Source organism: Nyctereutes procyonoides, unplaced genomic scaffold (assembly GCF_905146905.1).
Source record: "Nyctereutes procyonoides isolate TBG_1078 unplaced genomic scaffold, NYPRO_anot_genome, whole genome shotgun sequence".
Taxonomy (NCBI): Eukaryota; Metazoa; Chordata; class Mammalia; order Carnivora; family Canidae; genus Nyctereutes; species Nyctereutes procyonoides.
Genome location: NW_026575140.1, coordinates 24,122,672 through 24,138,330, shown reverse-complemented (window position 1 = coordinate 24,138,330; position 15,659 = coordinate 24,122,672). Strand labels below are relative to the sequence as shown.

General features: G+C 64.7%; 1 protein-coding gene across 5 annotated transcripts in view; it reads right to left on the bottom strand.

The window, feature by feature from the left end:
- Window positions 1-1,842: 1,842 nt before the first annotated feature.
- ZNF469 (zinc finger protein 469) overlaps window positions 1,843-15,659 on the bottom strand; it is a 120,216-nt gene continuing 106,399 nt past the window's right edge. For all 5 annotated transcript variants that reach the window (XM_055306721.1, XM_055306717.1, XM_055306720.1 and 2 more), the window contains exon 3: window positions 1,843-14,560. In XM_055306721.1, coding sequence (XP_055162696.1) covers window positions 3,180-14,477 — 11,298 coding nt within the window. In that variant the 5' untranslated portion in view covers window positions 14,478-14,560 and the 3' untranslated portion in view covers window positions 1,843-3,179. The remainder of the gene's footprint in view (window positions 14,561-15,659) is intronic.

The following is a 15,659-nucleotide window of genomic DNA, read 5'->3' as shown; positions in this document are numbered from 1 at the left end:
TGAGTGTGGCAGTCCACACACTCTCCTGGGAAACAGGATTCTCTGTGGCCCCGAAGTTTAGGAAGCCTGCCGTGTTCTCCAGGGATGCTGTGGGAAGCCTGTGGTTGTGTGGGAAGCCTCCCCTTGTACGGGACTGGGGCAGGAGGCCACAGCCTGCTTCTACCAGCAGCTTCCCTCCCTCTGGTGGCCAGTCCACAGGCAGCTGCCCCAACCCCCTTCTGGCTCTGGCGAGTCCAGGTGCTCACCCATCCAGTCCCTGCACCTGCATGCCCTCACCTGGTCCCAGGAACCATCTCTCCAACCTGCCTCTGGGCTGGTGGGGCCAAGGGGACCCTAGGGTCAGCTTTGGGCCTAGTATAGATGCAACTGAACAGTACAGTCATTTATGTGACCTTGCAGCTAACACATGGTCTCCCCCTGCCCACCCTGCCTGCCTGAGGCAGCCCCTGGAGGGACCCTGCTGGGAAGGGGTGAGCCCGCACATGCTGGCTTCCTAGAGCCCCAGGGCAGAAGCAGCTACCTCCTGGGAGCCTCAGGGAGCCATGTCCCTGTCTGGGGTCTGTTCCCGGCTGCTCCTGACCCAACCCTCCCCTGTCTTTGTCCAGAAGGATCAGATGGGGCGCTCTGGGAGGCGTGCATAGGCCCTCTGGAAGGCACCCCTGATGCACCACATCACCTGCCTCGCAGGGAGTCGGGGTGAGGTGGGTGTGGGGGAAGCTGTGCAGTCAGCCTGGGTCTCTGAGCCTGGCGATGAGGCTGGGGTGCCCGCACGCTTGGGGTTGGCGTGTGGTTGCTGGTGGCACCCTGCCTGAGGCGACAGCGGCTGAGCCGCCTTAGCGACCGCGCCGGGCCAATGCTGCCACCTGCTGGCCAGGCGGGCGCTGACCACATCTGATGACGATCTGGGCTGTTCCCTGGGACTGGGCTGCCGCAGGTGCCCGGCTGCCCCAGGTCTGCGAGCTGCCCGGGCCCCAGGGGTCTGCATCCCCAAGTCACCAGATGGCTGTTGTCAAACACAGCCCAGGCTCACTCCACCCCAACCCCAGACTCCAGCCCTGTGCCCTATTGTGCCCGCATCTGAGGCCCTGCTACAGAGAACTCCCAAGAAAACCAAAGCCCCCCCCCCTCACAGAATCTGTCTGGAAGCCCCCAAAGGCAGAGATGGCATCTGCCTCATTTCCCAGCACACAGTAGGTGCAAATGCCAGAGGGATGACCTGGGCCCCCAGGGCTGGGGGTGCACGGATGGGAGGGGCGGGAGCACCTGGGAGGGGTGTTCCTGGCTGAGGAAGGGGCACAGGAGTGGGTGGGGGCCCTGTGGGCTGGGGCAGAAGTGTGGATACCCCACTTACGGCTTCACCTGTGGACCCCCCTTCCCCGCACACAATCCCCCTCTGAGTGTCTCCTCGTGCCCTGGGCTGCCAGGGGCATGACAGGGGATTGGTGCTTGACTCTGGACAGCCCTGCGTGCTCTGCAGGCACTTGTCCTGGACACTGGAGTCTTTGGGGGTTATCCTCAGGACATGGGGACCTCAGGGTCTGAGCCTGCAGTGGGGTGGTGTCTCCTGCCTTGACCTTTCATACTGCCCTTGCTGCCTTCCCCGGTCCCCTAGACTGAGCCATGCTTACGATTTCCTGACATCCCCGGGGTCCCCAGCTGGGTGGGGTGTGTGTGTGACTGCAGGACCATGGGGCCCTGGTGACAGCTGAGGCTGGCACTTTACGACTAGGCCCTGGGCTCACGTGGGGTTGGCAGGATGGGCCGGCGGGAGGACAGATGCCACAGCTGGAGACTTTCTGTGAAAATAGTGAGGATATATTTGACAGGTTGAGTTCACTATGATTTGCACAGTACAACCTCAGAGTCCCCGTGTTTTATTCATCAGCACTAAAGGCATTCTGAGTGGCACACAGCACCTTCTAGAAAGGCAATTTGGGCCCAATTTGGTCTCTTTCAAAATATCAAAATAAAAACTTTTGACACACACATTGCACCCAAGGTAAAAAAGAAAATAAAACAACAACAGAACAACACAAACCACGAACCTCAGAGATACCTAAGAACAGAAGGAAGCCTTTCCTACCCTCCTGCCCCCTTTGAAGACACGATTCCATATACAGGACATGCGCGCCGACCCCTGGGTCATGTCAGTGCACGAGATGCCTCCCTGACTGGGCGGCAGCGCCACGCCCCGGCCGCAGTGTCCCACTTGGCAGCTCCGACCGTGGTGGATCGAGACCGCGACCAGACCATGGGACTGGAGCCTGCCAGCAGCCGGGGAGCCAGTGAAAGACTTGTTGGGCCGCCCGCGTTGGTGGGCCCGTGGTGCGGCGCCTCCCCGGCCGGTCTCCCCACCCAATCCCCCAGGTAAAACACACCAAGGAAGCCTGAATTCACATTACAACATGAAATAGCACCAGAAATTCAGAGTAAAATTGCTGATACTTGCAGCGGAGAGCTCCTTGTGGGAAGAAGGCTCTAGAAAGGGCTTCGGCAGAGGCAGGGGGCTGGGGAGGGAGAGCCGGAGGGAGCTGGCTGGCGAGCAGCTTTCTCTACATCCCCAGGGGTCGAGGTGCATGAGCGTTTCCATCAGCAGCACAGACAGTGGCCACCGCCAGGCCTGGTGCGCTTTGGGGCCACGGGGGGAGGGGGGCTCACAATCAACTCTTCCAGGGTATAGCCCTGCCCCCACATGCAGTGTCAATGGGATTCCAGCAACAGCAGGAACAACACTCAGGGCCACCAGCCAGCACCTGACTGGAAGCGGTGACTGGTGGCCTGGGCTCGCTTTCCTGCTAGGTGACTCGGGGAGGGGGGAGGGTGACCCCGTGCAAACCCTCAGGTGGAGCATCCGTGGCGTACTGCGCCTGGGCGATGGGGCACATGGGGTGGGTGGCTCCCTCTTCCAGTTCTTGGCCTCGAGGAAAGAGCTGCTTGGTGTTGAAGGGACTCACCCTCAGCTTCCATCTAGAGAGAGACTGTTGTCCACCCTGCGCCCTACTTGAAGTGTCACAGTCTCAGCCCTAATCCCAGCCACCTGGCGCTTGCAGAAGTCAAGCGGGTTACCATGTGGCTGCCACCCAATACTCTCAGGACGGAGGCGCATCAGCATGGACAGGAGCCCCCTCTCACCGGGTCGTTCCAAGCCCTGCTCCCAGGCACTCACTTGCATCTACAAATTACTCAGGAGGGTCCTTCCTTAAAGGGATCTTGAAGCTGGTCAGTTTCTGCCCAAAGAGCTGGCTGAGCAGGTCACTCTGGGATGCGGCGGTCCTGCAGGCACGCGAATGGGCAGGTTCAGCACTGTGGACAGCCCTGTCCCTCTTGGAGGGCTTCTGCAGGGGTCTCCCCTGGGGGCAGAACTTGCCCTGCCCCTCCTTGCCACGTCTGCAGTCCCCGTGGGCGTGTCCGGGCCCCGAGGGCTGGGGTGGCATTGTGCCATTCTGGCTACCGGGCCTGGCCTTGGTGGGGAGCACACGGCTAGGCGTTGCCTGCTTTCGGGGGGCCCGGTGATGCTTGTCAGGGACCAGGTGGGCTCTCCCCAAGCCCCCCACACTCTCGATCCTGCTTGACCCTGGGGCCCGGCCCTTCCTCTTCTTCTCGCTGACTTCCTCATTCTCCCTCATGCCCAGGTTTCCTCGGGGCTCCTGGTCACTAGCTTCCTTTGGCCCCTTGGGAGAGCCCTTGGCTCGAGGGGGGTGCTTGTCTGGGGCGGAGCCCTGGCTTGGGCAGTTGGGCTTGGCTGGGGTGGTGGCTGTCTCACTCTGGAGCTGCCCGCTGGCTGGCTGGGCCTGGCTGCCACCTATCTTGGTGCTGTGCCGTGGGCCTCCACCACCCTGGGAGCTGGGGCTCGGCTTGGCTTTGAGGGTGGTGGGCTTTGGCCTGTCCTCAGTGCCGTGGACTAGCTCTCTGGGTGTCGGACTGGCCACAGCCTTCTTGGGTTGCAGCGGGAACCTGGGAGCTTTGCTGGATGTGGACAGAACTGACCCATCCTTTGACGAACTCCGGCAGCCCCAATGCTTGATGGCACTGCCCTTGTGGGAGGGGGCCCCTGGACCTCCCTCAGGCACCATGTGGCATGTGGACACCTGCTTCTCCTTCTGGAGCAAGGAGGGGGCTTCCAGGCAGTGGTCAGGGGCGCACCTGCCAGGGGCACTTGGGGTCCTGCGTTTCCCTGAGAATGGGCCTGTAGCCCTCTTTTCTTCTACATCTTGGCCTCTGGCCCCTGGCCGGGGCACAGCACCCCCCAGTGGGAGAGCCTGTTGCAGAAGAGGCCCGGGGCTGCCTGGAGAAGCTTCACCCTCAGACCTCCCCAGGGCTCCATCCGGCTTGCAGCCACCTTGGCCATCAGCAGAGGCTGCGGGGAAAGGAGACAGAGCCGGGGGCAGGAGCTCCTGGAGGTCAGAGGGCACATCGCCACCTGTGACCAGGTGGCCCACAGGATCCAAAGGCTTCTCCGGGGTCCTGGGCTGCCCTTTGGTGGCGCCAGGAGCCGCCTCCGGGCAGGGCTGCAGCAGGCCCGGGAGTGACCCCTCGCTCTGGGTGGGGCTGCTGCCCCAGGACAAAGGCCCATTGGCGCCAGGCCTGGGGGGGCTGCTGGGTGCGGCCACCCTGCGCCGTTTGCTGGGCAGTGTGCCCTCGCGGGTCGGGGCCTTCTGCCCAGGTGCGCCAGGCCTGCGAACGCCACGGAACGTGAAGGGCTGCTGCCCCTTCCTCAGATGCTTGTCCATGTGCCGGTCAAACTGCTCTTTCTTGGCGAAGGTGTAGTTGCAGGAGCTGCAGACGAAGGACCGCCTGCTGATGTGCGTGACGTTGGCACAGAGCTCGCAGGCATACAGCGGGGTGTGCGGCAGCTCCAGCTCCTCCCTCACCCCGTGCGCCTCCCCCAGGTGTGCTCGCAGCTCGCTGTGCTCAGAGTAGACCCGTGGGCACTGGGGGCACAGGTAGACGCGCTGAGGGCTGTGCACCGCCAGGTGGCGCTGCAGTTTGAAGGGCTTGGGGAACCGCTTCCCGCAGTGGTGGCAATCACGGGAGGGGTCTTTGCAGCCCTCGTGCATGGGGATAGATTGGAGGAGCTGCTCGCTGCCAGGGCAGGGCTCCGGGGACAGGCTGGGGGGCATCTTGGTGGAGCCGCTGGGAAGAGTGGGGTTCCCGCAGGCCATCGGGCTGCTGGCGGCCAAAGCCCCGCCTGGTGTCAGGGTGGCGTCTGGGTTTGAGGTGTTGGCAGGGGCCTTGGGCTTCACCCTCTCCCTCTGGAACTCCTTCCCAGCTCCTGTCTGTTGCCCCAATGCCTCTACGGGGCCCCCGTTTGACTTGCCAGTTGAGCGTTTGTCCCCACTGGGTCTGGACGCATGTCCCATGATGCTGCCCAGGAAGTGTGTGACGGTCCTGTCCCCCTCCCAGTGCCCCAGGGACCTTCGTGCCTGCCCCTTGCGGGCAAACTGCAGGGCATGCTCCCGAAGATGCTCATTGTACATCCAGACGTCGGTGACCTCCCTCAGGCACATGCCGCAAGCCCAGCGACCCGCCTTGCTCTGCACGTGCTTCTCCTGCAGGTGCTCCCGCAGCAGCTCTCGGGAGCCGAATCTGCGCTCCACGCACATGTAGCAGGTGGGCGGTGGCGAGGGGCTGTGGGCCAGCTTGTGGAGGTCCAGCTCACCCAGGCCGCGGAAGCGCTGGAAGCACACCTTGCACTTGTACGATGCCCTCCTGGCCTTGGTGTGCCGGTCCCGGCCTGGTTCCTCTCTTGCCCTACGCGCATCCTGTGGCCTTTTGCTCTGTGGCCCCCGGGAGGTCACCGCGGCCCCAAAGTCTAAGAAGCTTGTGCTGGGGACACCCACAGGATCGTCACAGGGTCCCAAGAAGCACAGGTCTTGCATCTCCAGTTTGGCACTGAGTATCTCAAGATCCACGGCATTCCTGGGCAGCCCGCTGTCATATCGCTCCTGCTCCAGGTCGGGGGGCTCTGGGCTCACGTCTCCTAGAGAGGAGGCCATCTCTTCAGCAGGGGCCTGTAGCTCCAGGTCTCGCCATGATGCCGGGACCATGTGCAGCTCAGGAATGTTCTCTGACCGGTGGTCCTCTGTGCAGTCTGCCTCTGGGTTGGGCTCCAGGGCCCACAGGCTTGGGCTGGGGGCCCAGGGGTCAATGCCGGGCACTTTGCTGCTCAGGAAGCCCTCCAGGAGAAAGGACTCCGGCAGACCTGTGGCCTCATCACCCCACGGGTCCTTGAGAGAGAGGCAGAGTGAGCCCGAGTCGCTGAGGTCTGTGGGCAAGCGGGCAGAGGCCAGCACCATGCTGCCCTCCACCTTGCCATGGAGCTCCAGTGGTGGTGGCGCCTTTGGCTTTTTACAGCGCTTTCCGTAGACACGGGGGTTCTTCTTCCGAGTCAGGCGGTCGCCCAGAGGGAAGAGCTGCGAAAAGGAGGCTTCATCATCAAACATGCTCAGAGGGTTTCCAAGACTCGGGCCGGGGGCATCAGGACCAGTGCCCTCCTGCTCCTGGACCCCGGCCTGTGCCTCTGGGTCTTGTAATGGGCCCTGGGGGCAGCTGCTACTGGTGCCGCCAGAACTGCAGGTCTCATGAGGGCCTGGGGGGTGCGAGGGGGGCCCGTGCCCCTCCTGGGCTCCTTGCCCTGACCCGCTCTCTCCTGCTCTGCTGGTCCCTGCGGGCTCAGCCCTGGCTGTCCTCGACGGCTCTTCACAGATGTTCGACATGCTGGTCTCCCTGGGTCCACAGCACCCCCTGGCCGAGGCTGTGTTCTGTCCCCTGGGCCCGTCCCCAGGAGGCACCCACTCCATCCCCTCAGGACAAGCCATCCAATCCCGGGGTGACCTCTGTGCTGGCGTCTCCTTTGCATCTGTGCCCCCTGTGTTCTCCATCACCCTGGGTCTGGTGGCGTCGGCATCTAGCTCGGCTCCCGTCGAGAGGTGGCTACCCAGAGGCCCTGGGGGACTGGCCATCGCAGTGGACGGATCCCAGTGGTTTCTGTCAGAAATCTCACCCAGACAGACTGGAGGACCACTTGCCTGCTGGAACCTTCTTGGTCTCGGCTTTCTCACCTTTTCCTGCGATTTCCCCTCCGACTTGCTGGGGACGTCCGTGGGCGCCCTGCCCCGCCTCTGGCCCCCTCCTTTCTCTGCCTGTTTGGGACCGCGCTTGTCCCTCACCAACCGGCCCTGCTTCCTGGGCTCCGCAGGCCTCCTGTCCACTCCTGGCTCGCCTGGGCCTGGGGGGCGTGGATCCCCCCTGCGGTAACAGCCTTGTGTGTCCCCCACACCGAGTCCTTGGGCTTTCTGAGGACCCAATGCATCCTCAGGAGCCTCTGTGGCCTGATCAGGAGGCGTCCTGAGAGCTCGTCTGGGGCCACTCGGCTCCTGCCTCAGCTTCTCCTTCCCAGGTACCCTGCGGCGTTTCTTCCCAGGGGTATGGCAGGCCCGGGGCCGGGGAGCCGGAGGGTCCGGTGGGCTGGGCTGGGTGGTAGCACCCTGGCGTGGCCCGTGCTTCCGGGCTTTGTGGCGGCTCAGGCCCGGCCCCGAGCGGAAGGAGGCTGCACACACATCACAAGTCATGAGCCGCCTGCTGGGGGCTTGGTCCTGGGGGGCATTTCCTGGGGACATGGGCTTCTGTGGGGTGCCCTGGGGACTGATGGGGTCCCTTTGGGGGGTGTGGTGAGCAGTTCTGAGGTTGCTGGGTCTGGAGACACTGGCTGTGCTCCCGGGAGATGTGGCTCTGCCCCTGCGGAGCTCCGTGGACGGGCAGGTGGCAGCTGGGGCCCTGCTGGCAGCTCCAGTGGCCTTCATGGCACCAGAGCGGCCGGCCCCCGCCATGCCTTCTGGGCAGGCATAGGAACCTGGCCCTGGGGTCCCCCATGTGGAAGGGTCGGTGGGCACAGCGATGACACCCTGGCCTTTTCTGCTGCCTGAAAGGTCTGAGGAGGCAGAGCCCATGGGCAGCCTGTTGGGGCTGGCATTGGGTGGAGCTCCCCTGCAGCGGCGGTCTGGAGGATCGACACTGGGGCCTCTGGCTGCCCCCATGTCATCAGTGGCAGACATATCGGGCAGGGTAGTGGCTCCCATGGTCACTCTCGGGGAGCTGGCCCTCAGTGGGGGAGAGTGGGTGGTAGATGCAGGTAATCTCCTTGGCTTCTCTTTTCTGGAACCCTCTAGAGGTCCTGATGTGCTGCCTTCAGGGCGGTCCTCCCCATGGGCAGGAGTGAAGATACTGATAAAGCCAGTCTGGCCCGAAGGAGGGTCTTCCAGGGGCCTGTGGTCCCCCAGGAGAGGGTGGTGAGCCAGGCTTCCCTTGAAGCCACTGGGGCTTGTCTTTGGAGATGGGGGAGCTGACAGAGGTCGCATAGCCCCGGTCTCTGTGCTGGCTGGGGCGCAATTAGCCCTTTGTGGAGGCTGCCAGGCAGGGGAGGGGGCTGGTGGGAGCTGCAGGCTGCTGGGGTCCCTGCAGGGTGAAGGTGCTGGGAGCAGCCCCCTCAGCTCGCCTGAAGGGTCTTCCTGGGGCAGGTGCTCTGGGCCGCAGGGAATGGGAGAGGCTGCAAAAGTGGGTGAGCGGGTCCCAGTGGTCGGGCCTCTGATGGGGGGTGCAGGGCTCTCTCCGGCCAGCAGCAGCTGCTTCTCAAGGCCCGGGCTGGCTGCCCCCTCTGCAGTCTGGCCTTCAGGCCCATTTTGGACGTGGGATACCACCAAGGCCGGTACCAAGGATTCTGCATCAGAGGAGGCAGGGCTTGGGGTGGCCCATGCCTCTTTTTGAAGGCCCAAGACCACCCCGTTTGCCTGGAGCTGCCCCCCTAGCCGGTCTGCATCCCCGGCCAGCTTGGCCAGTGCTGCTTCAGCCTTGACACTGACCGTGACTCTGCCCTGGCCCTTGAGCATCTCAGCCTGGCTGACAGAGTCCAGGTGTCCATCAGCCTCAGGCTCCAACTGACCTCGGGCTGCTGTAGGGACATCCTGGGTGGGGCTGTAGGCTAGATCCCCACCTTCCACGCTGTCCCCTTCCAGGTCTGAGGACTCATTGTGTCGAGGGCTCTGGGTGTCAGCACCCTCCTCACTCCCAGCTGCTCTGGCCACCAGGAGCTGGAGCTGACGCAGGGGGCTTGTGGCTGGGTCCTGGGGCTTCCTGCCAGGACTGGTGTGGGGCACACAGGCAGGACCTGGGGAGGCCCCCACTGGTACAGACTCCTCATTACCCTTGAGGCCTATGTCTCCCACCCCAGAGTGGGGGAGGCCAGCTCTTTCTGGCTGGCCTGCTCTGCTTACAGAGTATCCTTGGGGGACATCTTTATGACTGGTACCACAAGAGGGGGTGGCAGCTGGAGGCAGAACCCCGGCACCCCGAAGTGCCAAGTCGGGTGCCAGCTGGGCAAGTGGGCTGCCGAACGCTTCCAGCTCACTGGGCTCTTGGAGGGGACCACCTGTCCGCGTGCTGGGAAGGAGCAGGACCGTGCTTTGCCGCATCTTGGAGGCTCTGTTATTTTTGGGAAGTAAAGGCTCTCGGTTGGGGCTGCACTTTGCTAAGCTCCTCATGTCCAGTGGAGGCTTAAAGAGCTCTCTAGAGCTGGGCAGAGAGACTTCTGGGTGGACCCTGCAGTCCCCTTCAGCCTTGGGGGGGCCTGTCTTGGAGACTCTGGCTCTCGACTCTGCTTGGAAGCTGCGGTCAGCCCCACTGAGATTTACAAGCGCCCCAGATGCCCCATCTGCACGCGCATGGGGGGAGGGGGATGTCTCCCCTGGGTGGGGTGAGGGCCACTCCTCCTGGGTGCTCCTCGAAGCCCTTGCCGTGGTGGCCGCTGCTGCTTCTGCCCCTTCTGGGTGTGGAGTTGACTCCCCAAGGCCGGTGAGGTCAGCCTCAGGGAATGAGTCCCTGGGAGGCGAGGCAGCCTGATGCGTGGGCAGAGGGGCGTCAGTGCCCGTGTGCGTCCTGCCTGCGTGCCCAGCCGCGCACAGCAGTTCTGGGGTGTCGTGCACACCTTTACTCTGCAGCTGACTCTCTAACTCAGCGACCAGCCTTTTGATTTCTAACTCGTCTTCGGACAGGTTGCCCATAAAAGCAATGCCACATTCGCCGACCTTGCCAGGCAGAGAGGGAGGGCTGGTGGCCCCTGCCCCTTCCCCAGGGCACCTCCTACAGAATGCCTTTTCCCCCAAGAGGTCAGGAAGATGACCCATGTGGCTGGCCAGCACTGGGGACTCCTCCAGCAGGGACCAACCCTTATCAGGCAGAAACGGGGAGTATGGCGGCTCTAACTGGGGTTTCCTTGGGGGAGGGTTGGCACACACCAACGACGAGTGGGTGCCTTCACTTCCAGGTAGGCTGCTGTAGATTGGCGGGTCAAATCTGTCCATGGTCAGCCCCGAGAAGAGTGGCGTGGACTCCAGAGTCAGCAGTGATTCGGCTTTGCTGGGGCTTGCGTGGATCGTGTAGGGTGGATTCCTGGGTGGTTTTGGCTCAAGGGAATCGGTGCCCACACCATCTTTGAGAGGGTGCATGCTGCTGGTGGGCGGAGTGTCCAGAGCTAAGGGCTTGGAGTACAGGTCTTCTTGGAAACAGCCAGGCAGGTCTTTGGGTCCAAGGAACAATTTGCTGTGGGGGCTGCTGTAGGGCTGGGGCCCCTTTTTGGCCATTGGATCCTCCAGAAAGTCTCCGTTAAAGAGAGCAGGGCCACAACAGAGATCAGGGCTCTTCAGAAACAGGACAGCAGATTCAAGGTAGGTGGGGTCAGCAGCGGGAGGGACAGGCACCAGCAGTTCTCCTGCCGGGTAGGCAGGGGGGTCCTCTCCGTGGGGGGAGATGGCTGGCTCCGTGCACGCAGAGGCACCCGGCAGACTGTCCACCCCCGGAGCTGGGGAGCCCCCACGGGACACATGGTGGTCGTTTCTGGCCGGTGCTGGCTGCTCCGGGGCTGGGGGGCGGGGGCTCTCACCACGGGAGGCTGGAGACGGGCCTGGAGCCCCTCTGGGAGGTTCTGTGGCATCTGGAGGGAGCTCCTCAGCAGTTTTGGGGTTCTGGGTCTCTTGGGAGGAGTCCAGTGCTGGACGGTTCTCCTCTGGGTCCGGGGAGCCCCTAACGGTTGTGGCCTCCTGCCTCACAACCTCCCTGGGCCTCTGCTGCCCTCCGTCCTCCTGGGGACCCAGGGTCATATCCACCTCCTGCTTGGCGCCTCGGCGCCACCGCCCGTAGCCCTGGCGGGGCCGGCCTCTGCTGCGGGAGCCCTGCGGCCGTGAGCCATCCTCCTCCTCGGACTCTGAGGCACAGGGGTGCTCTCCGAGGCTCTGGTCCTCTGCGCTGCCAGGCAGGGGCCTGGGGGGTACCAGGGAGAGGCGCCCACCCTGGCCGCACCGCACCTGCCGTTTGTGGCGCTTGTTCTTCTGCTGCACGATTTTGTGGATGAGCTCCTTGCTCCAGGTGCTGCCACGCAGCTTCCTCCTCCTGGAGTCCTTCCCCGGGGAGAGGCGGAGACGCCGAGAGCTCCTGGTCTCCACCGGCAGGGCCTGTCGGGCGTGATCTGCGTGGCTCTTGGGGGTCTGGGTTCTGAGGTCCCGGGGACGGGGCGGGGTGGGGTCAGCCCCGTGGCCTTTCCTCCTCGGCCTCAGGCATGGGGCTTTGGGGCCTCTCTGGCTCCTGGTGGTGCTGGGTGTGTCCAGCTCTTTCTGGTACAACGTCAACCGCTTCCCTCTCCTCTGCTGGCTGGCCAGGCCAACTCCATCTGCCTGTGCGGGGGCTGGGCCCAGGGAGCGGGTTTTGGGCCTGCTGCGGGCCAGGCAGCCCCCATTCCCTGGGCGGGGGCCCTGGGGCTCTGGCGGGGCGGCCTCGCCAGGGAGTGGGGGCTGGGCTCTGTTCTCTGGCATGGTCCCCACCCTGGTCTTGGGGGGCTGCCCGGCACCTGGACCTCTGGGGCCAGAGGGCTCCTCGTCAGCAAAGACGTCGATGAAGCTGCTGTCGATCTCAGGGTTGTCTGACTGGTACCCCAGGCCATTGAGCGCCTCGGTGATGAGGCTGTCCAGCTTGGCATCATCCTCCGGGTCCAGCTCGGTGGCCGGGAGGGGGAAGGGGGCGGCAGCCAGGCCAGGGAGGAAACTCGTCCTCAGGGGGTCATCTTTGCCTTCGGCCCGGAGGTCCCCACCTAGCAGGAAGGGGACTGTCTTGGTGTGGCTGAGTGGGCTTGGGTTCCCGCTGGCTGGTGCTTTGGGGGTGGTGGGGGGGCCGGGGAGCCCCGGGGGCTGTGGGTGGCCATCCTTGGTCTTGGCCAGGAGCGCGCTGCAGAACTGCCGATGCCCCAGGAAGGCGGCCAGGCTGCTGTAGTTCTGGTCGCACTGCCTGCAGGTGAGCAGCACGTCCAGCTGGTCCAGGCTGGCACTGCTGAGGGGGAAGTGGTGGGTGGGGTAGGGGGGCGGCTCCTGGGGGAAGTCCTCCAGCCCCCCGCTGTCCACCTTGGGGCCTGAGCCTGGGAATGGGGCCTGCTCTAGGCATTTGAAGGCGCCCTCGGCCCCCAGCCCCTCTGCGGGGAACGGAAAGGCTCTGACGGGCTCTGGCGGATAGTGCATGGGGATGGCGTGTGGGGGCTCAGGGGATGGGTAGGGGCTGCTGGTCTCCTGGGGGCGAGTGGCAGGGTGGAAGAAGGTGGAGGGCCCGAGGGGGCCAGGGAGCTGACTCTCCTCTGAGCTGGGGTTGGCTGGGCTGCTGGATAGCGGGGACAGAGATGAGCAGGAGCTGCTGCTGGCCGTGTTGGTGGCAGGTGAGGGCAGTGGGGACTCGCAGGGAGAGGCACCCACCACTCTGGGAGGGGGCAGGCCGGGGGTCGCCCGGGGTGACACCTGGGACTGGGTCACCCCATAGAATAGGGGCTGGGCTCCGGGGTCCTTCAGCCCATTGTAGGCAAACAGTCCTGGGGAGCTGCCGCCGTGCTGGCCGGGGCTGTTTCTCAGGACTGCCAGCTTCTCCCCTGGCCCGGGAGTCTTGCCGGCGGTGCCCAGGGCTCCCTGGCCACCCCTCTGCCACTCTGGGGCCCCGGGGGGGAAAGGCAGCCGGCTCAGCACCTCCATTCGGTGGGGGCCAGGCCCGGTGGCTGGGAGCACCTGGGGCCAGGGCAGCGGGGGACTCCGGGGGAGGCCAAGATGTGGGTCCAGGCTGGGCTGGCCTTCAAAGAACGCACTCCTGGTGGTGGCTGGGGGGCCCAGGGGGGGTGTGGGGTAAGGGGCTGTAGCAGGGTCCCACAGCTGGGGCAGTCGGGTGGCCAGGGGCCCTGGAGTGGCCAGCTCCGTGTCCAGAGACCCCGGGCTGGTACCCACTCCACTGGCTCCAGGGCTTCCATAGGCCTGCCCGGGAAAGTGCCTCTGTGGCAGAGAGTTTGGGGGCCCCCTGGGGCTCCCCAGCGTGTCATCATGGGCTGAAGGCGGTCTCTCAGGGAGTGCTTTGGTCAGGCTCTTGTGCAAACTGTCCGGAAAGGTGGCTGTGCTCTCCGAGAAGGGGCTGGGGGCCGGGTGAGCAGCACCAGGCTGTGCGGGAGCACAACCGAGGTCACCAGGGGGGTCTAGGGTAGGGTGGCCAGGGTAGCAGGGTGAGGGCTGGGGAGCAGGCAGGGCAGGCAGGGGGTAGGCCGTGCCTGTGCCCCCCGCCTCCTCTGGCCATGCTCCCCTAGGCTGGCGGAAAGCAAACCCCAGCGCCCTCTCTGCGTCCTCAGGGAAGGGTTTTGGGCCGGCCCCGTGCAGGGCCAGGAAGGGGTACTGGAAGGAGGCCACCCTGGGGCTGCCCCCTTCAGGAAAAGGCTCTGGCTTGGCAGCAGGGACCCCGAATCTAGCACCTGGGAAGCTGTTCTCAACAGTGGGAGGCCAGGCATCTGCCCTGCTGGCCTGGAATCTCGAGTAGGTGGCTGGCCTGCAGGGCCTGGCGTTGCTGCCCGGGGGGGCCCTGAGCGGCGGGAGCCCGGAGGTGGCATTCGGTGAGGTATAGTCGGTGGAGGTAAAGCTGGGGGGGGTCTCCTGGAAGCACCTTTGGAAACTCAGCTCTTCCGGGGTCGGTGGAGCCTTGGCCTCTGGGGGGCCAGGGTCCTCGACCCGTGGGCCCTCGGGAGTCTTGTCCAACGTGGGTCTGGCCCTTGAACCGGAGATGCTCAGAGTGTAGAGCTGCTGAGGGCTGCCGTCTGCCCTGCTGGCCTGCTGTGGTAGGGCCTGTGCATAGCCCCTCCCCGGGGGGGCCCGGGGGCTGCCTCCCTTCCCCGGGAGGCTGCTTAGGGACTGGGTTCTCAGGAGCGGGGCTTTGGGCTCCACGTCCCCAGCCTGCCACGGCCGGGTTTCTGGAGGCTCCACAGCCTGGGCTCCGTTGCCTGTGGCCTTGGTGGGCCTGCTGGCTGGGGCACCGTCCTCACCAGGGGGCTGGGAGGAGCCCCCTGTGCCACCAGCTGCTTGGCAGGGCTGCAGGTCTCGGGTCATGGTTGGGGGCGGTGCTTGGCGGGGCTGCTCCCCAGGCATGGCCCCTCTGTCTGGGCACTGGGAGGATGTGGTGGTCCAAGGGGGCCCCTGGAGAAGCCTGCTGTCATGGTCCTGAATGGAGCCTGCAAGGAAAGCACAGGGTGAGGGGGGAGCCTGGGGGCTCTGTGGCTCCCTGGAGGCTGCTCGGAGGCCCCTGCCTGGGGGTGGGGGCTTGGCTCTAGTGGCATCTAGTGGCATCTTCACAGGTGAGGGAGAGGGTTCTTGAGAGACTGAGAGGAGGTTCCCTTTGTTGGGGAGAGGATCCAGGAAGACCCCGGCCACCTTTAAAGCAGCCCTGCTAGGTGGGAGGACCCCACATGGCACACAAGCTCCTAGATCTGTGGAGGCCCCGCGGTGGGGATGATGGGCACCCGGGGGCCATCCAAGTGGGATAAACCTGGGTAGGATCAGGAGTGAACCCAGGGACGGGGAGGAGGGGCCTCACTTGGGGGGCAGAGCTGTGGGAACGAAGGAGGTAAGGCTACGCACGCCTGCATCTGGCCTCAGGCTCACATCTGGCCCTTGTGCCTGGCCCTGCCCACGCTCTGGGGACCCACTGGTCAGTACCCCAGGGTGGGGCCTGCATCGGTGTCTCTAGGGGCGCCAGGCTCTGCTTCCTCCCTGCGTTTGGAGGCCTGCTGGGGAGTGCCCCCTGGGGAGGGGTGTCAGGGCATTTGGGGCACGAGCTCCCCGTGGTCTCCTGGGCAGGTGTGCTTCTAGTGCTGTTGGCAGAGGGTGCCACTCCCATATCCTAGGGGCCTCCCACATCCCATTGCCCCTTCCTCCAGCCTGCTGGGGGGGCTGTCCTCGACTCTCTTCTCCCTCTGGGAATGGGGAGACCTTGGGGCAAAGGCTTCTGGGTGAAGTTTGTCAAACGAATACATGATAGTAAGAGGAGCACTGTGCTCCTTCTGAGTAGCTGCTGTCATTTACTTCTGTTCTCTTGCTGGCCTGGGAGGCCAGAGCTGTTCCTGCCAACCTGGTTCCTGGGTGGGGAACGGAGCCAGGGGCCTCCTGGCTGGTGGAGGGTACCGGGTCCCAGGGATGCCCACACAGCCCCGTTTCCAGGCTGGGCCATGTCACACATGGTCCAGACATGTGCTCCGGGCCAGGACCCCTTGCAGAGCCTCCTGAGCTCTAGAGCAGCGCTGTCTGGGGGAGGGGGCAAGGCCTTTGTGATGC